Source organism: Cheilinus undulatus, linkage group 3 (genome assembly GCF_018320785.1).
Source record: "Cheilinus undulatus linkage group 3, ASM1832078v1, whole genome shotgun sequence".
NCBI classification, from domain to species: domain Eukaryota; kingdom Metazoa; phylum Chordata; class Actinopteri; order Labriformes; family Labridae; genus Cheilinus; species Cheilinus undulatus.
In genome coordinates this window covers 32,513,733-32,541,476 of record NC_054867.1, presented here as the reverse complement: position 1 = coordinate 32,541,476, position 27,744 = coordinate 32,513,733, and the positions used below count along the sequence as shown (strand labels likewise).

At 38.7% G+C, this 27,744-nt stretch overlaps 1 protein-coding gene across 1 annotated transcript in view; it reads left to right on the top strand.

Annotated features, from left to right (window-relative positions):
- Positions 1–27,744, top strand: part of ca16b (carbonic anhydrase XVI b) — a 172,186-nt gene that overhangs the window by 92,998 nt on the left and 51,444 nt on the right. Inside the window, exons 4-5 of the mRNA XM_041780135.1 lie at positions 7,394–7,542; positions 22,022–22,117. Coding sequence (XP_041636069.1) covers positions 7,394–7,542; positions 22,022–22,117 — 245 coding nt within the window. The remainder of the gene's footprint in view (positions 1–7,393; positions 7,543–22,021; positions 22,118–27,744) is intronic.

Genomic DNA, 27,744 nt, shown 5'->3' with positions numbered 1-27,744 from the left:
TGACCATTTCCATTTTATATGTATTTATGCATGTAAAATGTCCATCCTCCCATCCACCTGTCCATCCTTTTATCATCTATACTGTTTCCAGCTGTCATTAGATGAATGGCAAGTCAGGTCTCCAGTCAATCACTGATATGATATTGTCCGACAACAAGGGTAATCATTAATTTGGCGTCTGTGTTTCTGTCCAAATATTGATTCTCCTCGCTGATGAGCTCTCTCTCCAGCTGTTTAATGCTTGGCTATCTCCACGTGCTATACAGTACAGTTCAACAGAGATGTAAATCAAATCTTCATATTGAAATATTCCATTTCTTCTGTTGCTTGGAATCTAATGCCTCACTCCTACATCTGTGCGAGCCCTGCAGTATAAGTACAGATTGATAATTGGTTATTTATCTAAATATATATATATATATATATATATATATATATGTAAATATATATATATATATATGGTACATTGTTGTTTTAATCTGCTAGTGACATTATTAACAGAAATTCAGGATTTACTGTAACTAATCTGGTACCCTACAGACACTTGACATCCTCCTTATCTCCCCAACAGACAAACTGGCTGTAGGCCTACCTCTGCTCTCAGTCTGCATAAGGTCTGCCCCATTTGTCTCTTTGGCTCTTCAGCTTTGTTTTGTTTTTCTCTAAAGTTATGTAGTTATTCCTCATGGACAAAATTTCATGACACACAAGTAGGGGTGGGCGATAGGATGATCTTAGATTGTGAAGAAACAGAATGTACATGCGAACTGTTAAAACTAAGAGATCGGGAGAATCACATTCTATTAACCCAATCTACTGTACGTTCACTCCCCCCCCATCCCCTCTGCTTCAGTGGAGCGGGGATCCATGGCTGAACCTGAAACTTAAGATTTTGTCATTGAAGAGAACTCTGACTGGCCCATATGGAACTGCTTCAGGTTGTTCTAAACTGTCAGGGTGCAAGGAACAGTTTTTTTGGACAATATGTCAGAATTTGCAAACTTTTTTGACTATCTCAAGAGACCGCATTCTGAGAGTCAAACAGGTGAGATTCATGTCACACCTCCATTGGCACCGCAGTCCTCATTACAGGGTCATGTATCACAGAGAGTGAAGCAGAGGCAGCTCCTAATCTGTTGTTTTAATTGTTACTGCTGATATATTTCTGCTTTCGTAGTGTTTTATCATTTAAAAGTCCCTCCATGTCTCCTTACGAGGATTAACCTGTCGTAAAAACTGAGTTATGAGTGAACTTTTTAATACTGGAGTCTTTTGTATAGAAGGAGGCTGTAGTGTCAACGAGGTCCAGACCTCGGTCAGTATTAAAAGTATTAAAAAATGGTATCAACAACATAATCATTGAATTAAGTTTATTATTTACATTAAACATGCATGCAACTCAGAGCAGCTGCTCTGTCTCTCGAGATTGTGATCCAGCCTTAATTGTGATATATTTTCATATATTGCCATTCCTACATGCTAGCTTGTGCAGAAAGCTTCTCATTAGTTACGTCACAAAAGTTTGCAACAAAAGATCATGCTTTTGAGTGGCATCAGACCTTTTTAATGAGGATTTAAAGCAGCGATAGAGTGGTTAACTTTTAAACAGGGAAGTCTGCACATCAGTAGATGAATTAAGCATTTTTGGATGTAGTACTGCAGCATATCCCTGCATGCAGGTGACTGTGCTTGTCTCCCTGTGTGTCTGTTTGTGTGTGCGCACTCACAAACCCAGGCAGGAGGATGAGTCCTCGAAACTAAAGGTTGTCATTATTAATCAATCCTACATGGTACACATCTTTAGGATGTAAAAAATGTGTCAAAAGACCACGCGATATAGCTTGTGTTTTTCATACAGTTTACAACATTACTTTCAGTTCTAATATTTTTTATTGCATTGTTTGTGTGATTAATAAATCAAAATTAACAGCTTTAGTATAAATAGATCCAAAAAACTGCCCATTAGCATGATGGGAGCCCCACCCCCCAGATTTGAAATAACAGTGGGCAGAATTTAGATAATTTGACTCTACAGAGTCAAACTTAATGTTAACTTAACTGTCTAGCACTTTCAACTAACTCCAACACTGAATAAAACTCAGAATGGTGTAAAAAACACTCAGAATTCAAAATTTTTGTTTGTTTGTTTTTTCGGTGTACTCAGCACACATTAACACCTGTCTGCAGGATCGAACCCCCAACGCTCTGGATGAAGGCCGTCTGACTCCTAAAAACTAAGCTGCCACTAAGATGTGTTTGGATTAATCAGAATAAATCAGGTTAATGTTTCATAACATCCTTAGTCCATATGTGAGATGTTAAGTGATAGATAGGTTGTGGATGGTGATCTTTAAGAGTGCAGGAAAAAGAGTTGCAGTGAATAGCACTGATGCAAAAACCTTAACATTTATCTGTACAGCTGAGGAGAGGTCATTTAGGTTCATTTCCTCAAATAACTTTTTCCCATTGTCAGCTCTATCACAAAAATATTTCATCTGCTGTCAAATAAAGTACATGGGAATTATTATTAAAGAAACAAGGTTTGTACTAATTGGATGCTATTTAAAGCTATCTTGCCCCAATAATTATTGGCTGTGTTCATCAGCATGCATCACAGTCTACGACTGTTCCTCTTCTCATGCTGCCAGTAGGGGCTGCTGAAGTCAAAAAGTTCAAATCGTGAACAGAGGGGCTTTTAACATCCTTCGTTCCATTTAGAATTCAGCATTGTAATTAAGAAACTGAGTGAATAGATCTTAAAAGTTCATGAAGATTGATTTCACAATGTTCCCTCGTGCCTTGATCCACTTTGAGATCAAGTTGATTGGCCGCCATTCAAGCCGCAGCCCCTCAACAAAACATTTCTCAGCGAGGAAAAAAAATTTCAAACAACTCTGGACCAAATTCATGAGGAATCGGAAGACCCCAAGAGACGTCCGCATTGATCAAGGATTTACTTTCACACACACACTCCCCATCTTTGGCTGGCTGTGATTCAAGGTCTTTTTAGCTTAGCTTCTAATTCCAGCTCTACTGTTGGAGGGTTCAAACACACTCAGGGCTGCATCGCTAATGAAACTCCCAGGGCCAGTCAGCATCCCCCTTTCCTTGACTTGCCTTGTGTTTGCAGACAGGATTACACCACTTCTACAACAGCAGCAACACAAGTTATTATCATCACTGTTGGTTTTTGAGTTTGCAAATGAGTTGCACGCATATGATCATGGGAAATATTTTTTTTTGCTTTCAGACTTTTGAAATCTCCTGCATCTAAGACCTTTCCCTTCATACTGTGGGCTTAAGCTGCACTGGCACGTTAATGCTGCTGGCAGATTCTTTCTCTGCTCACGACAGGCACTTAGCTCAACCCCCAACTCATACTCAAAGGGTTCTTCTCTTTTCACATTCACTTGTCTCCTTCCGTCATTTCCTCTGGAACACACACTTTGTCACATTTCTTCTTTCCTGACTGTAGCGTTTTCCTCACCTTGAATTCCTCCATTCTCTCCCTGCAGCTTGTTCATCATGTCGTCTGTGTTCTCTGACAATCTGTGTTTGCTTGTGCAGATGCTCATCCTCTCGGTTTTCTGATTAAAAGTGGGCTGTCGTTATCCAGAGAGGCTGACTAAATCCCCCTGTAACGAGGGGGGATCAGCTGACAGTTCACTGGCTTTAATCTGGCTAATGATGTCAAATTCAGACATGGTAAAGGGTTGGAGATGCACTAACATGTAACTTCAGCCAGGACAAGCAGACGGCTGATAATCTGCCTTGTCATGATGCCGTTTCAGATGCCATGAAAAACTGTGAAACAGCTTAAATTCACCCTGATATGACATGAATGTTGGCTCCTAACACAGAAGACAAGATAAACTCAAAGGTGAAGCCAAACTGGGCTTATGTGCAAACCTCATAACATCATAATATCTGTGTTAACCTCCAGAGAACAATTACAAAGTCCTTGACAAATTATTACCTTTTATGACCTTTAAAAACCTTCTTAGATGACCCTGAGGGATATGAAAATATATTTTTCACCATAGAAAGGAGATATTTTGGAGATGCTTGACCATCCTTGGAGTTCAGGGCAAAGTGCTAAACTCTGTTGTTGCTTCCATGTTAAGTATTTGTTACAGACAGCTTTTTTAGAGTCCATACATATGGAGATGTTATTATAACATTGGATTTCCTTCCTGCCAAGAGGTCAGCAGCACACGTGATAATAAATAATTAGGGCTGTTAAGATTAACACGTTAACGCTTGTGATTAATCTTGAAACCTTAACATGATACAAAAATAATAACACAGTTTAATCATATGACTATATTTGATCGCAATGTGCTCCCGTAGTCCTCCAGTGTGGATGTTTACGTGCCTGGGGGTGAAGAGGTGAAAGGCAGGTCAGACACAGCCAGCAGTGATGAGTGAGGAGACAGACCCAGGTCTGCTCAATGGCAATTTTCTTTTTAAAAAGCTGTGTTAAATGTTAGTTAATATAAAACCAAAATTGTGGGTACATGCTGCAGTAATGAACTGTCTTTACACCGAAGCACAAGTTTTAAGTACCACTTTCGGGCAAAGCACGCTAACAACACAGGCTCAAGCCCTAGTCATACCACACTCTTCAGCTGCTTCAGGACAGTTCACTTCTTCAGCTGTTCAGATAAATGCTGAAAAGTGCTCCCAAACTTTGAACAAGTCCTGTTAACAATATTTATCCAGTGTAGAAATTAGCAGTGGAATGGCAAAATTGAAGTTTATGAGCAACCTTTACGAGTTGAAGACGGAAAATATGATGCGTTCAGGTAACCTCAGTAATTTAGATGACTGTATTTTGTATGTCATGATGTTTTTAAATGTCAAACTAAAATGGGAAATATTTATATTATATTTTGAGGGATATATTTTGAGGGATATACAATAGATGTGACTGACTGAATCATAGCTTTTTAACTCAAGCACAACTCAGCTAAGACCACTTGTAGTTTAAATCTTTGCCCTTATTCTGTATTTCCACCAAACTACAGAAAATATTGATAGTGGTATCAATAAAGACTTAGATCAGCACTTTCAATGTGCTGTACATAGAATTAAAAGAATAAAAATTAAACACTTGACAATAACAACCTTTAAAAATCTGAAAGCATAAAAATACTTAAACTATTACAAAATGCTGTGATTAATCATGATTAATCACAGTGTAGTGATAAGATTAACTTGATTAATTTTTTTTAATCGAGTAACTGCACTATAAATAATACATGTTCAAAACAGATAGATCAAATTTTAAAGTGCAGGAGTAGGAATCACAATAACAAAAACATGAGCACTGTTCCGAGGTCTTGCGTTGTCCGTCATTAAAGATAGAGCATAGTTTTCCAATTATTGCAATTCTGCAAAAGTATCATCCTCTATGCAAAGAATTTTACACTACTTGACCTCCTTCACCTGCTTTTGACAAGCAGGTAGGAAAAAAACACATCAGTAACAAAAGTTCCTGCTCTGTAAGTAATTTTAATACATACTGGATTATAAACCTTAAAAAAATTGAAGGAAATTGGCCTCTGCACAAAAATACAAAAAAAAGAGAAAACAGGAAAAGCTTATTCAAGCTCATTCTTACACAATTTTCCAACAACTTAGATGTCTTGCTATGCAAGTTCTTGCATGTGAGGAAAAAGAATGTCATGATAAATTAAAAAAAATCTGAAAATGTTTTTTTTTTGGGGCTTTTAAATGATTTAATTTTTAACTGCTGTTAATCTCAGAAATACTGACATAAGTATTCAGACCCTTTGCAAACTCTTAAATTTAGCTCAGGTTCCTCCCATTTCTCTGGATCTTTGCTGAGATGTTTCTACATCTTGATTGGAGTCCACCTGTGGTAAATTAAGTTGATTGGACATGATTTGGAGAGGCACACACCTCTCTATAAGAGGCTTCACAGCTGACAATGCATATCGGAGCAAAAACCAAGCCATCAGGTCAAAGGTACTGCCTGCAGAGCTCACAGACAGAATTGTTGCAAGATCTGGGGAAGGCTCAAAATTTTTTTTGTTGCACTGAAGGTTCCCAAGAGTACAGTGGCTTGCAAAATTCTCAAATGGAAAAAGTTTGAAATCTTCCAAAGAGCCGGTTGCCCAACCAAACTGAGCAATCGGGGAGAAGGGCCTTAGCAAGAGAGGCGACCAAGATGGTCATTCTGACTGAGCTCCAGAGTCGTTAAGTGTATGGGACAAAGTTCCAGAAATACAACGATCACGGCAGCCCTCTACTGATCTGGTAGAAATGTGTGCAGGTCCACATTTAAAAGCAGCATTTAAGAAAGCAGCACAATTGTTGTGTTGAAATGAAATGATGCTATCAAAAGGAGTTTCCAGCTTAGATTCCAACAAGGTTTGCCTTACTGAATAAAATTAAATACTTTAAAATGACCTGCCATCTTTAACGTGACAAAGTCCTAAGACAATTACAGTATGTGACTGCCTTGACACCAAGTAAGAACAAACCTCTAAATCCATAGAAGTGTAACACCTATTGAATTCAGCTGCAGTTTGAAATGCAGTGGCAAGCAAATCACAGCTGCTGAAAACGAGTGAAAGACTTGGCGGAGAGCATATAGCTTGTTATACAAAATTGCACCCTGACAGTTGGAAAGCTGGAGACTGTGTGCCTTACCAATCAGGAAGTCCAGTATAGCAGGAAGTCAAAAGGATATCATTTGGCATGGTAACCAATATCAAACAGGGAACCACACATGCACAACTTTACACGTTAGAAGCAGTGGAAAAAGCTGGTCACATTGGACTAAAACTGGAGCAATAAATAATATCAGGCTGTGGAACCAAAATCTTAACTGAAGATTTCTCCCCTTCAAAAAATGTCTAAAAATAAATAAACGAGCACTGCCATCATCACTTATAAGACTAATTTCAGCAGAAGTAAACCTAATCTCTGTTCAGTGCAGCTTATTTAAACTCCAAGTATTTTGGCTCTATGGTTTTCAGAGCTGCCATATCATCCTTTTTCTTACAGTCTAGACAAACCATGTTTTCCAAATTATGACTGCCCTGAAGGTAGTTCATAATAGGGTTTTTTTTTTTTTTTTCATATTTTTTTGTGCCAAAATTCACCATCTTTGGACAAGAATCTTATGAGTACAACACAATATTTAAATGTCTAATTTTTAAGATTCCAAGATAATTGAGTTATCATTTAACAAGATAAAAAATATAATTGGTTCTTGAGATAATATATGTGAAATGTACAGAAATCTTTTGAATAATTTTATGGACTACTTCTCTTTGTTTCTCTTGCTTCTGTACAAGTGTGCTTAATTTTCCGTCTTTGTTAGAAACCATTGTTCTTTTTCCCCCTTCCTCTCTGTCTCCAGTTGCTGTTCTCTTGAAGGATGACTACTTTGTAAGAGGTGCTGGACTGCCAGGGCGTTTTAAGGCTGAGAAGATGGAGTTTCACTGGGGCCAGAGTAATGGATCAGCAGGCTCAGAACACAGCATAAATGGCAGACGGTTCCCTGTGGAGGTAAAGCATCCTGTCACTACAATACACTCTGTGATTTTTGCAATATTGGGCCTAGTGGTTTGGCTATGAGTGCTGGTGCCTGGAAAACTACTGTAACATAATGGGATCTGATATTCTTGAAAATCTGTTTGGGTATTAAAATCTTTTTCATAAAAAATCAAATAATTGTTTAATATATATAGTTAAATAAATGCTATGAACAACTGAATGAAAGTGATGAAGAACTTTTGCTTTTAGGTCAAGCTTGATCTATTGTGCATTGAGTCAAATGTAACTGAAACATCTGGCAGGGATCTCAAACAAAAGCTTCATAGTGGCAGAGCTGGTGCAGAACACAGGCAGGCATTAATGCTTCTGAAATCCCCTCATTTCCAGGAAGCATTTACGGATTGTTCAGATCACGTAGTGAAATTCAGCATGGTCAAAACTGTTTTCAAGTAATGTCTTCTTTGCAAATTCTACTTAAATATAATGGAGACCTACTGATAGGAAAGTACATTTGATATAGCTCCTCTCAAGCACAAGGCCACAAAGATCAAGAATAAAATATTACAATAATGAAAACAAATACGACCAATACTATCAATGGTCAAAGCCATTTAAAAAAATAGCCTGAGCTATTTAGGAAAAGCCTTAAAAAATAACAACTGCAACTGTGTTGGCTGATGATCAACCTGGCCAATTAGGGATGTCGATAATGTTTATAGGCATTTTTTATCTTGATAATCGGCCCAAAAGAAATTAATTCAACGATATTCTACTTTGGCTACACTGCAAGGTGTGTCTTTCCTTCTGTTTATTTATTTATTTATTTATTTATTTATTTCACTTTTTACAGTCTGACCTAATGTCCCACCCACAGCACTTTCTGACAGGCTTGATGTCACACAACTACCAGCCAATCAACATAGAAGCCTGGGTGGTACTGACACTGTCAATCCCTATTTCCTGCTTCTACTGTGTTGCTCTGTGCTGTTTCTCATTTTTACAGAGCTAGTGCTAAAGTTTATTTTCCTTAAATTTTTAACATCCAGTTTTACTTTTGCCACATTCAGTACATTTTGTTTGTCAGAACAAACATATCGGTTCCAAATATATGTTATCAGTCACATGCACCACCAATAATATGTACTGAAATTCCTATGATTTTTCATTTTTGTATATGAGCTCACTAGAGGGCCCACTTAAAGAACCTCTAGGGCCCACCCGTGAGCCCAGGCCCAGACTGTATGGGGAGCACTGCCCTAGGGATGCAGACACAGCCCAAATTTATCATAGGAAGTCTCTTCAAAATAGGGTGGTTCAAAAGGTGTGATCAATAGCTAGACAGGTATTGCGTTACAGATTGATGCCACCAGTACTAGTATGCACCAAGCAGCAAACCGAAAACATTGGGTTTATAACTGTTTTTTTATGTGCTTCATCTGTATAGTGAAGTTTAATTTTTCTTATGCTGTTGTATTTTTTTATCCATTTATTCTGATACTCTGTCCTAAAAGCATGTGAGCATCAAAAATCATATTACATGTGTCTAATTTTCTGCCCTCTGTATGCCAGATTTACCTTTGAGAAAAACTTTGATGGCTGTGGGTCGCATGGTTTTGACACAAGTCAGAGCATAACATTTCAAACATGTAATACTCAAATCAAGAAGATCTTTCTTTCTGACATTCATGGTGCCTTGGCTTCTCCATCTTTCCTTGTTCTTTGTTCATACATATAGGAAATTTGGAACGAGGCAAAGAGGTAAACAAATTTAATTGGAAAGCCTTAATTACTAAAATAACCCAGAAATGTAGTTCAAATAAACCAATATTAAATTAAATCCTCTTACTTATTCTCTCCACCTCCTCTGTTCAGTTATTCACTAAACTATACTTTATAAAATTGTGAATTACATCCAAGGTAATGTCTTTTGATTAAGAGTCAAAATATCACATGATTTAGTGAAAAAAACCTTTAAATTTAGTTCTAAGTAAAAGTGCACAGTAAAAGTTGAGAAGAAGTTTGAACTTGCGTTGCTCTTTGTTACTGTTTCGAGGCCATGGTAGATTTCTGAATGCCATCAATGCCAAAAAGCACACAAAAGACCAAAGAAACAAAGAGAGAATAAAGTACGACAAGCTGAGAAAATAATCACATATTTTAGGACAGATGTAAAAGGTATTAAGTCTAAAACCTTGTATTTATTATTGCTCAAGGATTAAAGAAGGTTTTTATGTGCTGCACCGAATGCCTTATTGCTTTTCCAATTTTTATCATTTACAGTACCATTTCTTTTCATTATCTTAGAAGAATGTGCATATTTGTCCTACTCTTACCATTTGCCTGGTTATTTAAAATGCTTTTTTACCCCCTCTTTTGTTAAATGGTTAATAATTACTGTAAATATAGCAGTGTATGAAAGCACTGTTAGCTTTCCTCGGTTCTATCTCCAAACATGCAGCCTGAGTCGCTCTCTGTTTGTTTCTTGGCCCTCTTCTTCGGAGCCCTCTCTCTCTGCAGACATGCCTTTTGATGCTGAATGGCTGAGTAATTAGATTTATTTTCTGCCACATCATTTTGTGTTCAGCCTAGTGTTAAAGGGCACCGGATTATATACATCCATTATAAAGCTGTTGTGCATATGGCCGCCTTTGATGGCGTGGTTCTAAATGAGACGATGGAATTCCCTTTAATGACCAATTTTGAAAGCTGTTAAGGGAGAAAAAAGAAAAAGAAAAAAAGGCTGAGCACGAACAAGAAAATTATGCCCTCCAGATGCATCATTTATAGATGTGAAGTATAGATTTGCAGCTAAGCATATCTTTGCGTGCAGACTGAGGCGTTTGAATCTGCCTCTCTGTCAAGGAATGTGGAGCCTGAAATGTAAAAGATAATGTTTTTTTGAACTTCTTGGATACTGGATTCACTCTAACAGTGGTCGTATAATTGTATACAAAACAACAGTCATTTATTGAAGAGAGGCCAGATTTTACAAGTAACTTCAAAACAAAATAATTCATTACTAACATATAGAAGATTGTCTATCCAAGTACATGGAAGAAATAGGGCAAAAGTCATATTTTGATCAAATATAAAAAGAGGAAAGATTTAAAGCATGACTCAAAGCAAATGCTAAGTCCTCATAGATGGACCAGGATATACATCTTAGTTTATTAGCTTAATGCTAACACATTACGGAAATAGTCGTAAACAAGCCAACAGATTTGATATAAACTTATAACTTATACTTTTTTTTTGTTTGTTTTCAGGTGAAAGGGATTGTTTAATACAAATCCAAATTCCAAAAAAGTTGGTTCATCTTTTAAAATGAAAATGAAACAAAAATGGTTTGCAAATCTTGTTCAATATATATTCAACTGAATACAGCACAAATAAGGATGTTAAATGTTTTAATTTCTAGACCATATTGGGGGGTTTTCAACACACATTTACCTAGTTTATTGTCTACAACATGTCCCAAAAATTTGGAACTGGTCTTTCATGGATTAGACTAGATTTAAAAAACAATGCTTTCATCTCCTTATCTCCTTAAAACTTCATTATTGTGCCACACATTCATGGAACTAATTTGGTCGATATGGACTAAAAACACACAGACACACACACATATATACAGTGCTTAACAAATTTATCAGACCACCACCCAAAGTAAGGTTTATGCCACAGCTGCCCTAAATTAACAGCATTGGTAATTACCAAAATCATTTTTTATGCTTCTGCAATGGTTAATACACCAATATGTAGAAGCTTTTTAATCCAAATGATATTTTTAATGCTAAAATATAATTATTATTGTTATCCATGAATTTTCAAATTTACTGATTTACAAAAAAACTGAAAAAATGGTAAAGCACATTTTTATTTCTTGATTGATATGTCAAATTATAGTTATTTACTTGCATTCCTGAACAGAAAAATGAGTTTTAGTGGTTGAATGTTATGCTTGATTCATTTCTGACTTCTCAGAGAAGCCCAGTGAGCCGGCTCAAATTTGGGTATAAAAAGGTGAATCCAGTTTGAAATTCCTCATTCCTGTTCAAAATTGTAAAACGTGGAGAGCTCACTGAAAATGAAGGAGTCCGCATTAAAGCACTTCATGATGCTGGATGGTCTCTGAGACAAATATGACAGGTGGTCTAATAAATTTGTTAAGCACTGTGTATATATATGTATGGATTTTTTTTCATCTGAAAACAACGACATGTTTGAAGGGGGAAACGCATAATAATAAACAAAGCTCCTTAATACAATAATGTAAAAAAATGCTTTTTCCCCATTAGATTCAACATTTGAAATGGATTATTTTGTGGTCAGCCTATTACAGTCTGTGTGGTTCATTCTCTTAGATTCCCGGCTTTCTGTTCGTTATTCCCTACACCATCAACGGTCCTGTCCTCTCCAAAAAAAGGCAAGAAGACTCAAATAGATCTTAAAAAGAAAAAAATGTGAAAAATGAAATAACCGTATAAAAATAAATTAATACAACAAAATGAAATATCTAAAAACATTAAAAGTTTCTTAATATAAAAATGTCTTTTGCAATGAATTTAGTTGTTTTGTCCTGTCAGCACCAAATGTACAGCCTCTTCACTCATTGGCACTCTGAGTCTCTACTGTGTTGGTGAGCTGACTTTGTCACTGTACACCCAGACTTTTAGTGTCTGCCAATGAGCCTGTTGTTCTTCGAGCAAAAACACTGCCCATGACCCTTTGACCAACAGTCTGGTCATTCATTTTGAATACCAATTCTGTTATTGAATACTGTTGACGTCTTGTTTAGCGGCAGTATCAGCAGATCAGGTGTTAGTAGAGCATCAGGCTTCTCTGTGGAGGTGCTGCTGTTTTGTGTGCTGGTATGGTACTGGACTGTCCAGGAGAGGTGAGTGTTTTATTCTCTGGTTTTCCTCCAAAAGTGACCGGTGAGTTCACCTGGATTTGTGCACAGAGATGAATGTCACAGTACACAGCAGGAAGTGTTTATTTAGACGCTATAATGAATTATCCATTAACACTGTCAGCTGTTGAGAGGACAGGAAAGCGTACTGTCAACTGGTGAGAAGTGCTGGTACGCTGGAAGAAGTCCTGGTACACTAAAAGGCAAAATTTAGATGTGCCAGTACTGTGGAGCGGTCCACATAAGCACTGCTACAAAATCTAAAGAGGAGGCCATGAAGCATTGACAGTTTTGGAATTACTTTGTGTTGTTCTCTTTTACTTTGGTCACACAAGCATAACTGTGTGACATTCTTCAGCTGAGAGGCTCAATTGGAAAGGGTAAATGTAAGTACAAGAGATGGTGAGTGAGTGTGTACTTTTGAAATGAAAATCTGGGATACACTACACATACTAAGAGGCTAATTTCTTAACTTTTTTTATTTGCTCATTTAAGAGTCTGGTAGCCTTGCGGAAGAGGCTTCTCAGTCTGCTCTGGGTGCTTTTAGAGTCCTTCACCTTTGACCTTCTGGCAGTAGTAGGAGCTGGAATTTTTAACTAAGTATAATTTGAGTTAAACTCAAACATTATCAATACCTGTTTCAGTACCACAGCAACAAAGAGGAAAGTCATAGGCATGGGTGTAGCACAGGTGGAAAAAGGGTACTGATTACCATAGTAGGGAGGGGCCCTTGTGAAGCCTACAATAAAAAGTGTGTTTTTATTTATTTTTTCTACGTAATCAGTGTCATTATTGAATCAAAATTGACTAAATGAATCAGTCAACTGACTCCAATTTGCATCAAAGAGAGTAAAATGCAATACTGGGGGGCTTCTGCTACTCCTTTAAAAATGTTCAAATAGTTTAGTCCAGTGCTGCAAAATAATGCAAGTAAATTCAATTTAACCATAGTAAAAATATTACTCATAAATGGGGAAATTATGGCTCAAAAATACATTAAAATGCATAGATATTTGTAAAAATGATGCAACGCTTGTTGCTTGGCTAGCCGATTAAGGGGGGCCCTGTGTAATGTTCTATCTGAGGGCCTAAAATCCCTAGCTACGCCCCTGGTCATAGGCACCATATATTGGTAACTTTTTGTTTGTTATAAAGAAATCAAAAGCAACTTCTTTTCACTGTTTAAAATGCACAAACACAAGTGTAATGTTTTTGATGTTTTGTTTAATGTATTTGTGCTGTTTAGACTGTGTATTTTTGTATTAGTGCTGTCAATGGATTAACCAGCTTAAAAAAAGACTGGGTCAAAACCTAGTATATGGCTGACCACAACTATCTGGGATGCTTGTTGAAATGCCTGACGGAAATGTGTGCTCTGGCAGAGTGATTTTACCATGATTGTTAGTAGTTTATGCAGTGAGACTAGTGATGTCACTTCCTCTTGCACTCTTTTGCTGGGCAGCTGTTCCAGTCTTCAACTTTTCAGTGCTCCATTTCTCCATGGCGCCTCCTCTGATCAGTGCCATTATTAGCTGGACCAGTATGGATTGTGATTTTATACACCTGATTACAGCCATGACACCGGAATCTGAGGTGTTTTTTTTTTTTTACAATCAGGTTGTATGTCAAAATAGTGGCGACAATGACACCTGGAGTGGAGACCATTTTACCTACCCTTGGATCTCCTGTGTTTTCCTCGGGGCATACTGTTTCCCTTTAATGACCACCCTCAGTTGTTCTGACCACAGTGGATGTGTTTGATCCTCATACCAGCTCTGCTTTATGCTGTCAAATACGCTGGCTTTAAATGCTGCTCTCTGACCCTGCAGACAGGGTTGCCAGGGCCGCGGTTTTCCCACGGAATAGGGCTATGCAGTGCATGGGGTGCCATGCTATGGGGGCGAAGAACGTGCGTAAAAGAGCGCAGAGGAAGTCCGCTGGTGGCACGTCTCTTCAGTAAGTCCATAATACCTTCATAGACGTATCCTGTCTTGTGTTGAAGCTTCTAATGCCCTCATTTTAACGCATTTCTTCAGTCAGTCTGCGGATGTTCTCCCAAACTCGTATTTGATGATGACTTTTATGATGCGCATCATCATCAACGAGCCAAACACACACGGATCACATCTTAAAATAATGTAAAATTGAGTACAACTTGTCCAAACGTGGGTGTTTTAGTTGATCTTAAATGTACTAATGATAAATACTGTCAAAAGGGCAGAAACAGAAAAATGAAAGCGACAAACTGGCTGAGCAGAACAATTTATGAGGGGGAGCTGCAGGTGTGAGGCAGGGCCGGTTTTAGCCATTTGGAGGCCCAGGGCAAAGAAAAAAACATGGGGACCCTCCCCCTTTAGCTAAAAGAATCAAAAACTAGAGGGAAAAAAATAGAAAGCATCCCTTTAAGTTAAAGGAGTCACAGAACTACAGTAAATGTCCAAATATGAAATATAAATACACAGACCCATAATTCATCAGCTCTTTGAAAAGCTTGTCATTGCTCTGGGGGGGGCTGTGATGTATCTGCATACCCCACAGAAAGTAGGTAGTTGCGCCCCTGTGTCTTGTGTATGAGTATTTAATATCTGTAGCAGAAAAACTACTCTATTCACACTCAAGTACAACTGAAACAACCTGCAGAGAGGCAGGAAAACATGGAACATGGCACACAGACATACACGCCACCCACAGAAAAGCAGAATGTCCGCGGGCACTCAAGCAATATATGCTGTACGGCAGAGGTTTTAACTGCATTATTTTGCATTTCAGCATTGGGCTTGTTTTGGGCTAGTTTTATTGGTCATTGGGCTGGTTTTGTCTCACAGACCTGGCAACCCTGGCTGCAGACTCTGTGTTGGTGCATGTGAATGGCCACGCTACTTATAGTCTGCGGTGTCATGAGTACTTTTCTCTCCGAACTCATAACTTATCAGCCCCACACTGCTGTGTTATGCTCTGACAGCATAGGATCACCTGATTATGCCCTCTGATTGCCGTTTTTTGGGACAGTTGCGGAGTTTGAATGCTTTAAATTGAGGCTACTGTTAGCCTAGCAGGGGCATAAGCTTCGCCTATGACATTACTGAACATTTCCTTATCATTCTCCATTATATTGCCATAACTCTCCAGTTCATTGGTTTAGTTAGCTGAATGTGGGTGTTATCTTCGAAATGAGCCGTTCTTATCTCTCTGATATGTCTTGGATTCTTTATTAGATGAGATCGTGTGGACTCCCCATTAAGCCTTTGTGGTAGCCACATGCTAACTCGTCATCAGCATGTGCTCCTAACAGCGGTCGAGGTCGTAGAAAGCTATGCCGAATCAGACCGGGAGTGGAGATACAACATTTTTTTCTGTCACAGAAAGCTTTCAGTGTTGCTCTCTGCGCTTGTTTGAATTCAAACATGTTGTCTGGTTCAGACAGAAGCTCCGCTGCGGCTCAGACCCCGCTAAAGACAAGCCTGCTAGCCATTAGCTGGGACACAACAACTCATTAGCTGTATATAACAACTAACCAGTCTCCTGTAACTGTCACATTGTCATGCCAAAGCGGGGGGCAGAAGAGCAGCATCTTCGTTTTCTTTTGCAGAAAGCTTTCCATGTTGTTCTGGCTAAGGCTAATGTTTGGCTAGTCCACAAGTATTCACACAAGTTACCTTTTCCCCCTCAACTATAATCATGCCAAAGTGGCTCAGCAGAGGAGTAAAAACATCTTTCCCAACATGAAAAGCTTATAGGGTTGTTTTATTCTTTGTCATACATAAATTTGGCCCAGTTCTGGTGAAACAGAGGCTAAAGCTATATCTGAGTATTTAGAGCAGTGAAGGCAGCCATTACAGGGCTTTCAGCATGAGTATCCCGCCCATAGAGCAACTCTGTATGGAGGAGCCATGCATTAATGATGTTAACTTGAGCCTAGTTAGTGGAGGCAGCCATTATTGAGAGCATTCAGTCCAAGCAAACGCAACTCTGTAGTATATGGCTCATACTCATACAAAAGTGTCACTCAGTTACTTACTGATGACCGACCGACCGACTGACCGACCGACAGACATACTTAGACACAGACTTTGCCATATGTAGAGCTGCCCTCAGCGGTCAGCCAAAAAAGGTAATTGAATAAAAATAGACTGCCATTTATAATTAGCAAATAACCACAAATACTGACATGAGAAGAGCTTTTAAAGCAGTGACATAGGTTTCTATTAAGTGGAAAAGACTGCACATCAATAGATGTATGATATAGATGTAGTTTGGATGAACCCCAGCACCTCTGTGCACAGGTACTTATGTGTATGTGTGCTCATCTTGCTACAGCTTAATTTAAAAGGACACATTTGAAAGGTTCTAAAGAAAAAAACTTAAATTCTGGTTTAAATGAAGGGTTAAATCAGACTGAAAATACATCTTCAAAGAGTGGAGGCAATTTTGTTGCATTTCAAACTTCACACTTCTATACATGGCAGAGTGAATAAAACTGATAAAATAGCTGACCCTCTTCTTTTGTAGCCTTTATTCTGTTAACATACATGTCAAGAACATCTAGGCCTGATAGGACTGCGCTGACAAGAAGTATGGTTTGGATTGAGGCACTTACAAGTGCTACTATGGAGGCATGTTCAATGAAATTAGCACATTAGTAGCACACAGTCATGGAAAATGTAGTAGTCTTGACCTTTCCTGCAGGACGGACAAAGAGGGAATATTCTGGCAGCTGCATATCCATGCAGATATTTCCTGTTAACTATACTGTATCTATACACGGTGCGTGCTGGGAGATCTGCTCTCACTAAATTATTCTCTTTTACAACAAGTCAGCATAACATGTATAAAACATAATTTATTAAATCTCATTTGGGGAGCAGAAGGTGAGTGAGTGGAATCAAATGACAAATGCTTGAAGAGGAAGTACGGTTATGCAACATGTAGCCTTTGGCCATTTAGATTCCTCGCCCTGTAAGATTTAAAAACTCCTCATTTTTCTTATTCATGCATTTACAGAATTTGATGTATCTGAGACCACATTACATTTGACATCACATGTACAGAAAAAGTCGACCTTTCTATAAATGTTTGTGCTTGATAGTCGCAGTGATCTCTCATAGCAGAGGTTGCCTTTGTGTTTTCTTGTTTATATTGTTCTTTGCAAGCCGAGCAGCCTGACCTTGGAGATTAAGCTCTCAGGCTTATTTGTCTCTACTAAATAGAAATTGTTTTTCAATCTGCGCTTTAATTATCCCTCAACTCCAAATGAGTCACTTTCCGCCCTGAGTCGCTTGTATCACACTACATAAAGCTTTTACTTTTACAGTGTCAAGGAAAAAAAGTATTTATCCCACCTGCCCAGAAGCTGGAAAACTCCCACAAATATAGTCAACACAAATATAAAAAGGGGTGGTAAGACAACTTCACTGAGCTGTATCACAGAGCTGCTATGCCTGTTGTTACCCGTTCGTGTTAAAAACAAAACAATGCACGGGCTGCTCGGCCTCCTGCCTCCTGAGCTTGACATAAATCTAGCCACGGTCTTTTTCGTGGGAGTGAAGTGGGGAAATCGATAGATGGACCACCTGTTCGCTCAAACAGCATAATGAAAAATGAAAGAGTGAATTTTTTCTGTCGTTGCCTCAGGGTACCATAAGGAGATCTTTTCTGATAATATATTAGGTTGTCACTAAGGTTAGATTAATTATACATGGAATACAAATCACACCTAGGACGGATGGGTGTTTGCACACACTACTGCAGATGTAGGAAGTGTGAGGGTGGGTTCACAGTGCTTCTCTTTACAGAGAATAGATCCAGTAGCACTGAAAGTACATGTGCAGCAGAAAGTTAATTAACGGTATGAAGTAAGAGTGTCAGACTAATAGTGATGGATATGACCAGCATGAGAGCTCAACACACCGGTGCACCGGTGAAATCCCTGAAAATGGAAATAGCTATTAGAGAAGGAGATTTCTTATACTATTATTTGTCTGTTTGAACCAAGCTCCCAGTGTCAATGTAGCAGCAAGGGCAGGATGCATGTTCATAACCTATATGTTTATGTGTTGAGATCCTGTAACTGATTATGGGACAGTTAGAAATTAATATTACCCCCTATATTGCCTGTAAAAACAAAAAAGACCATCAGGAAGAAAATGGACATAATATTATGGCAATTTAACTGCTTCTAAACTGCATAAAAGTATGAAGAAATGTAGTAAATACAAAAAGTAAGCAAGAAATATGTAAAATGTGAATTATGATTATGATACAACTCTTCAGTAGTTTTATTACAAATTGCACATCCTGAAAATAAATTGCCCCTTAACAGTTAAAATGCAGGATTAATGTTTTTTAACTGGAATTTGGTGTCAGTTTCACCTCTTCCCATGCTTCAACCTCTGCGTAATGATACATCTTCTTTTTCTTCTTTTTGCACCTCTTCAGCTTCTTTGGCTAGCTAGCTTCTGCTTATGCTCCCCTTGTTTATGTTTATGCCATAAGAAGTAAGACAGAAAGTTGAATGACAGGGAAGTAGTCTAAGAATGGCCTTTCTTTAGTACTGATAACACCAGCACCAGCCCTTCATTGATTGTTTGATTACTAAGTCAAGTAATCAAGTCAGGATTTCAATATATGACTGTATCACCCTCAATCAACATTAGCGGGGCTTTCCACAGACATATGAAGTCATTGGGGGAAAAGTAGCCAATTGGAAGTCCAGGCATAAAGAAGTGTATGTTGCAATAGTTTCTACCCAGCTGAGCTTCTCTGCTTACCAACACTCACTTAAGGCAGTGGTTCTCGACATTGGGGGTCGCAAGACACTGACAGGAGGTCTCCAGATGCCTAAAAGAATCTATGAATGTTTTTTTTCTATTACGCTTTGGCCACTTTACACCAATTTTGCCAAATTTTAACCAGTTTTCATCATTTTTTTTTCCAATCAATGTTGCCAATTGAACACATTTTTTTCCACTTAAAACCCATTTTGTCCATTTTAAACCATTTCCACCACTCTTTCTGCCTGTTTTTGCCATTCCTAAACCAATTCTTGCCACTTTCTGCCTATTGTTGCCTCTGTTGACCTGTCATTGCCACAACTAACCACTTTTTTTTTTTTTTTTACCCCTTTTCACTCTCATTTTTAATCATTTTTAACCATATTTCACTATTTGTTAGCCCATTTTTACCAGTTTAACCCAATCTAGCCAATTTCTACACATTTCTCAGCCTGAGTTAACTCAGTTTGGACAGTTTAAACCAATTTTTCATCCCATTTCTCTAAATTTTTCCCCTGTTTTTGCCTCTTTTATCTATTTCTTTGGATGTACATTTTTAAGAAGGCTATTTGTTATGGCATAAATGAATAAAAAATATTTTCATTTATTTGATGACAGTGGTTATTATTCAGGTTAAGTATAAAATGTGGTTATCACAGCTCATCTTTACAATGGACCATGATTTTGCTGACACCCATGGTCCCCCAGTTTGGCTGGGCCCCAGACAGCTCTCCCATTTATCCCCCCTCTGCTCATGACTATTCTTGATTGTGTATGGTTGTGTTCAACCACCTTTGGGTACTCTGGGGTCCCCCAGTGAGAACCACTGACAGGGCATATATCTTTCTTAAGATTGAGTGCTTCTAATTGTACAGGAAAAACAGTCATTACTCATCAGTCAAATAGAAAAATTAAATCAAAGTAAAGTAACCAGCTGTAACTGGGTGTCTAGTTGGCTAGACAGAAAAAAACAGTAAGAGTACATTTTTACTTCTGTGATAAATCTCAGATCTCTTCATGCACAAACTTATGTCTTGTCATTTTCTTGTCTTGCTTCAATATCTGGCTGTCTTGGGAAATCATGCCAAACATGACTTTGTTTTTCACCTGTTTGTGCTTAAATGGAACTCGGGAATGCAGAGCAGCTTTGAGCACCACTGTTTGCACTTGCTTTGTGCCTGGGGAAAATAAATAAATAAATGAAACGAATTTAGACTAAAGAAAGGCTCTGGAGATGTGGACAGCGTGGGCTCTCCAGAGAGAACTGGAGGTAAATTATAAAGCTCAAATAATGTTTTGTTGTCTTTTCCGTTTCCTCCTGTTTCCCTCTGCTCGCTGGCAGTATGGTAAATTTAGCACAGCCAAAAACAAACATGTACGAGTGTGTCTGAATGTTTTAAGAGGGCTTTAAGATTGGTCAGACCACCTGTCCATCCCGCTTAAAATCAACAAGGCTCAGCGATATGTGTGCCGATGTGAATGGAGTTTACTCCACGAGGGGTTCTGTGTCAGAGCTCGCAAACACGCGGTGAAACCGAGCGTGCAGTCAAGTGATTCAAATCTCTTTTGGCAACGTGCAGTTTTTATTGGCTACTGTGAAAGTGTCTGATAATTGAATATCACATTTTTCTCCCCAGTTTGCTGTGAACAAGAGTGGGTCTTATGAGTCACTGTCAATGGATAAATGAGGCCCAAATGGGGGGGGGGGGCTATATTAATACTATATTAACTGGGTAATGTAGTTAATGACATCTGAAGGCTGATGAATGGACACAGCTCTTTCTTGCTGAGTTCTGAGACAACAAATTAGTTAAATTAAAGACAGCAGTTAAAGGAAACTGATCACTTAAACACTCTTAAATTATCTGGATTGAGTGGTTTCATACCTGTTTTAAACTGTGAGAAGCTTTAGTAGTTCTTTCCATATTTATACTCTTATTTATTTTGAACCTATTACATCTGTTGTATGTAGAATCGCACACTGCTATAGGTTTTTCCCTCATTATTTTCTCTGGGAAAAGAAGAAAGCAGAGTATACCCTGTAATTAAATCAACATCTAGGACCTTTTCCTTATTGCCAATTAACTTGGTTCAGTGACATGAAAGGCTCTTTCACTCCAAAGAGGCTCGACACAGCCAGATGATGGACAGCTCCAGTTCCTACTTTGAGAATCATTTGCTGATTTTGATCAGTGCAACCATTATCTGTCCGCTGTAAATGCATTGAATGATTTTTTAAAATTATTTTTTAAATTGTAAACCAGAGCCATGACAGCTATGTGATGCATTCTGTGTAGGATGGTTTTCGCCTTTTATTGGCACATCCTGAGCTTTGTGATGTTGTGGGTGATTTGAGGTAATTGGGAGCTCTGATTAAAAGCCTAGCATTCTGTTAGATCTCAGCACAGGAAAAAGAGCCCCCCCCCCCCCCACACACACACACACACACACACCACACCCCCCCCCCCCCCCCCCCACACACACACACACACACCCCCACACACACACACACACACACACACACACACCCCCTTCCTCTTGTCCTGCTCGCGACTGTCTCTGCGAGGACAGCCGCCCTGAGGAATGGGATGCTGTATTTTCTCCCAGCATCCTCCAGGAGTGGCAGAACACAAAAAGGAACGACACAGATTATAGGAGATTTATGGGAGTGATAAATACACCCTCTTTTTATGCCCCTCAAAGCAGCTTTTCATCAGCTCCTGAGCACTGTGTCCGAGTGATTGATGGCAGCACCGTCCGCTCTCCTTGTCCACTCCTCAAGCTGTTTATGCTCTGTTTCCCATCGCAGATGCAGATCTACCTTTACAACTCGGATGACTTTGACAGTCTCAGCGCAGCCATCAAGGAAAGACGCATCATTGCTGCCATGGCCGTCTTCTTTGAGGTAAAGTATCTGTAGGGCTGAAGGTCAACGTAAATGTAGTCCAAAGAATTCTACTCACAGAACACAGACAGTTTTAGTCATGTTTGTAGCGTGATCATAGGAACAACATCTGACCTGTCAGTCTGATCCACATTGAAATATCTCAACCCTTCTTCATTTAAAATTACAATTGATCTTGTTGAGTTGTTCAGTGCAACTTTTCCCCAATTTCTATTACAAAAATTTGTCTTTTGACTCCTCCAAGATCTGCTCTCATATCGCTGAAAAAAACTCACCAAAAAAAAAAAAGGGGGAAAATCACTAATTGCCAGCATTTTGCTATCTGTAAATAACACTGCACTCTCTCCTATTACTGCTATATTTAGTAGGTTAGTACAACATTACAGTTAACTGCTTAAGAATCCAAGGGCCCACTGACAGGCAGGAAGATTTTTTTAAACGCTTCAGTTATTTACAAAATGACTGCTCATAAGTAGAGTGCTATGAAAACTATGTGCCCCCTATCTGATTCCTGATGTTTTTGCATGTTTATCACACTTAAATGTTTTGGATCATCAAACCAATTTTTATATTTCTCAAAGACAATCCAACTAAATACAAAATGCAGTGTCTGAATGATTATTTAATTTTTTTAAGGGGGGGGGGAGATCCAAACCTATTTAGCCCTGTGTGAAAAAGTAAAATTGTCAAAGCTTACCATTAGAAGCTCTCCTGTACTCTCCTGACCAGAACATTACATCAAAACCAGTCCTGTTGCATCAGAAAGAGTCCTCACAATCTAAATCCAGTCACATTTTTTGTCCAAAACATGATTAAATCCAGAAAGATCCATGGACTGGTGTTGCATAAACATAAAATTTGTTGCTGTTGTTTTCAGTAGTACACTGTATTTGCTGCAGTGTTTTTTCCCCGGCAATTATTAGCAATGCTTACAGAAAAAAATGCCTGCCAACCTCGATCCTTTTTCAGTCTCTAGTCTTTTAGTCATAAAACAGGTTTAAAACTCATTTTCTGTTCTGTTGTCTTCAGCTTTGAACCTGAACTATCTAAGGTCTTCATGCTTTGGTTCAATTGAGTTTTCCAGCTAATATCGCCAAGCTCCAGTCATCTTCAGGCCTCTGTTTCACAATACAAATTCAACTGTGAAAAATAATATTTTGTGAGTTTGCCCCTAAACTTCACAGCAAGTCCCATTAGTTTCAGTATGAATCCAATGTTGATATGCGTGGTATAATTGGCAGAATAAAAGTCGATTTACAGAATTAACAAGCAGACAGACAGTTATGATATGATGCATTTAAAGGTCAGTTTAGTAAACATTGCTACTGGGCTATTGTAAATAAAATGTCATGTTGTGTTCAAATTAAGGTTGTTTCCAGGCATCTTTTTCCCTGTCAGGCTAAACGCCCATTTAAGTTGTGTTTAACTGACTAGTCTAAAGAGGAGAAAATACTCAGAAAGCAGTCAAATTGATCACAGGCTCATTGTGTCATCAGGTATGATGTGAGCCTGATATGCTGTGTAGAGTGTGGCTAACATTAGCAGCTAGCTCAACCAGCCTGCGTTCCTCTTTGCAGTTAATAACATGCTTTGATTTGTGGCCTCTTTTAACTTCAGTTGAGTAGTTATACCTGAGTCCCTGAACAGCCTACATACGACTTTATTTCAATTTTCTAGTTCAAAAAAACATTGTACTGTGTTGTTCCTATGACATAACTAACTTCAAAGGTTCTCATATTTATGTCTGACGAAGTGCCGGTGACAAGCTCTGATGAGAAGATAGCGGCCATTAACTGAAGCTACAGCAGCTACTAGTGGCTGTATTACAGTTTAAAAAAGCATTTATACGGGAATTCAGACTAGTAGTTACAAAATATGATAGGTAATTATTTTAGTCTACTTGTAAATCTTGTGACGGCTAATTTCATATACAAATTTAACTGTTTAGCCAGCTAATCATGCACATCCCTGGTTCAAATGCCTTTTTAATTCAAGCTATACTCAGCTCATATCATTTCTGTTAAAAAAACAGTGGAAAAGTTACAGTGGTATCAACAAGGACTCAGATTGATAAGGGTATCAATAAGGGCATTACTATCAATAAAAAAACTATCTCCATCCCCCATTATTATAACATGTCACCCATGTGGTCTTTGTTATTTAAGCTGTTGGAAAATTGGTGCCACACCCCTGTAGATTAACATACCAACAGGTTGATAGACACTGTGTTGTCAGGTTTGGTCAAACAAAAACACAAGGTGAAAAAGAGCACACACAAAAATATTGTCAGACCATTGGGCCATGTTTTCTAAAATTTAAATGCTGAAACTTCAAAATACGGTCGTGTTCGTCTTTTCAATTCCAATCAGTCGTGGTTTTACCTTGTGCTTAGTGCTAATAAGTGATTTTTTTTTTCAAACTAAAAGGCGAACATTTTACGTTTTATACATCCTTGATTTTATAGTGTTCTGTCATTGAGAGCATGTTAGTATGGCACCTGTAGCATTCAGCTCAAGGCACAGCTTTGGCTTTTTTAGTCACTGACATAACTATTGAGTTTTGTAAAAAAAAAAAAAAACAAACAAACAAACAAACAAACAAACAAAAAAATGTCTGTACTGAATTAAATATGAACCTGCTCTTGAGTAGAACTCTATTATATAGCACTTGGTATGGTATTTATTTTTAAAAACTAAATCAGCGATACCTTTTATAGGCTCCTGAAACAGCTGTATGTGATTAAATTCTTTTGACTAGGAGTGCACAACACTAAGGTCATAAGTGAAGAAATATAACTTTCAGATCAGAAGACAAATTTGTTAAAAATTGAAACTACTGTATAAAATGTAGCAGCCAAAGGGGAGGGGTTAGAATTTTCAAAGAGGTCAGTAATTGATGGATTCTGTTGTGTTAGGAATAATCTGTGTTGTTCTTGAAGAGTTTTTTTACTCACCTAGCAGCTGATTATTTCTTCTTCAGTGGCACACTGCTGATTGTTTACTGAGATAATACAAATTGTCCCCTGAAGGTCTGCTCACATAAGCTCCTAATGGACCAGAATGGACCTAATTTCTTTTAAAAACACAGCGCAGATTAATTAACCATGGAAATGCACACACCAGCAGCCCCTGACAACTTCAGGGTGCCGCTCCATGTTACATGCTTAATTTCTATTAGCAGTATGTTTACAATTGATGACAGGTGATCAATGCGGGCTAACATTGAGCTTAATGGTTTGCAGGCAGGGGTCATTTGGAGAGGAGGCAGGCAGGAATGGGGACACAGGTGTTTTGAAATGTAGGTCTCCTCACAGACAATGATAAAAACCGTGTGTGCGAGGACCTAAATGCCTCCGCTGGGTCCTGACAGCCCTATTGCTTACTGCAATTAGCACCGCCATACACAATCCGCTGAACAGCAGTTTACTTCGCAAAGGGGGTTTGTAAGCCGGCACACACACCTTGGCTCAGATTTACCATTTCTAATCAATGAGGGGAGTTCTTCCTGTTCTCCCCAAAGACCTATTAACAGCCTCTAAGGTGAGCATATTATCCACATTCAGCATTCACTTCCACACAATTATTCTCCTCTGACTGACCTGAATTAATGTTGAAGGAAGAGGAGATCGGTCCCTGCATCCCAACACTGTTTGGTCCAGTATTGTATCTTAAGTAGGACATTGGGAATATTTTAGCAGTGGGATACAACACTGGTGTTTGTCCCGTTGAGACAGTAAAGCTCAAAGCCTAATAGGGGGATAATAACTGAGAAAAAAATATCGCTTCTTTAAATCAGCACTGAGGGGTCATTGCTTACTAGCGTTATATGATATAACACAGCAGATACAGTGACTATAGAAAATATTCACCCCCTGGATGTTTTACCCATTTATTGATTTTACAAATCAATCAGTATTCCTGGCTACCATTATACCATAAAGACAAAAGATCTCTCCAAGAAACTCAGAGAAAAGGTTATTGAAAAGTAGAAGTCAGAAGATGGATACAAAACATCTCCAAGGCACTGAACATCCCCCAGAGTTCATTCAATCCATCATCAAGAAATGGTAGGAATATGGCACATCTGTAAATCTGCCTAGATCAGGCCGTCCTCACAAGCTAAGGGTGTACTCACACTAGGCCATCCTTACTGTGCCTGGGCCCATTTCAGTCTAAAGTCTGGTACGTTTGGCCAGTATGAGTGCAATCATTCCGTGCTTCGGTGCGGCACGCTTTGCGGCCCCGACACAGATGGACAAGGTGGGCCTAGGCACGGATGCAAATGAAAGAGCACAAGTGCAGGAATGTGACGTAGCATGAAGTAACAACAAGAGGACCCGCCTCAGAGAGCCCACCAGGCAGCAGCTGTATGCTAGACACAGCAGGATCCCAGTCCAGTCCACATTTCTGACCAATTTCTGGCAAAGTCAGGCTTTAATGACTGTAAGAGGATTTTTGGTTTGTAAAATAAAGCTTCTTCCCTTGTTTTAGTCACAAACAGCAGCTCACAGGATAACAAACACCTTTCATCCTCCGTGTGTAAAGGAGAGTACCAAATACACAGACAAGTGTGTGCCGGGGTTAATCACACGGCTGATTTAACCTCTCTTATTAAAAAAATTGTAATGCCAAACTATCATCCACTGAAGTAACTTACCTCTAATTCTATTTCATGTCACCAAGAAGTGAAAGTGGGATCTTGATCGCTGACGTTTGAACGGAGCATCGTTTATTAATCCTGAGGCATTTTCACCTCCAGCTCTCACCAGATGGTTAAAATTGCTCTCATCACGGTAAAAAAAATGTTAACTGAACTTTTAATCCTGCTCTGGACACATGAGAGCTTGTTTGGTGCATCAGGCATCCAGGATTATGCTGAGAAAAGGCACAGTTTGTGGTACGAGTTAAAAAGTTTGGGTTTCATTCAGCAGAAGTGCTTGGAACTCTGAGCAGGCTCCAGATTACAGGTGCATCTCAAAAAATTAGAATATCATGAAAAGGTTCAATATTTTTTGTCACTCTTTTCTGAAAGTGAAACCCATATATTATATAGACTTATTACACATAGAGTGAAATATTTCAGGCCTTTATTTCTTGAAATGTTGATGATTATGACTGACAGATAATGAAAACCAAAAATTCAGTGTCTCAGAAAATTTGAATATTACATAGGATCAATAAAAAAAGGATGTTTTAAACAGAAATGTCAGGCTTCTGAAAAGTATGTTCATTTCTATGCTTTCAATACTTGGTTGGGCCCCCTTTGCATGAATTACTGCATCAGTGCGGCGTAACATGGAGGCGATCAGCCTGTGGCACTGCTCAGGTGTAATGGAAGCCCAGGTTGCTTTGATAGTGGCCTTCAGGTCGTCTGCATTGTTGGGTCTGGTGTCTCTCATCTTCCTCCTGACAACACCCCATAGATTCTCTATGGGGTTCAGGTCAGGTCAGTTTGCTGGCCAATCAAGCACAGTAACACCATGGTCAGTGAACCAGCTTTTGGTACCTTTGGCAGTGTGAGCAGGTGCCAAGTCCTGCTGGAAAACATCAGCATCTCCATAAAGCTTGTCAGCAGAAGGAAGCATGAAGTGCTCTAAAATGTCCTGGTAGATGGCTGCGTTGACTGTG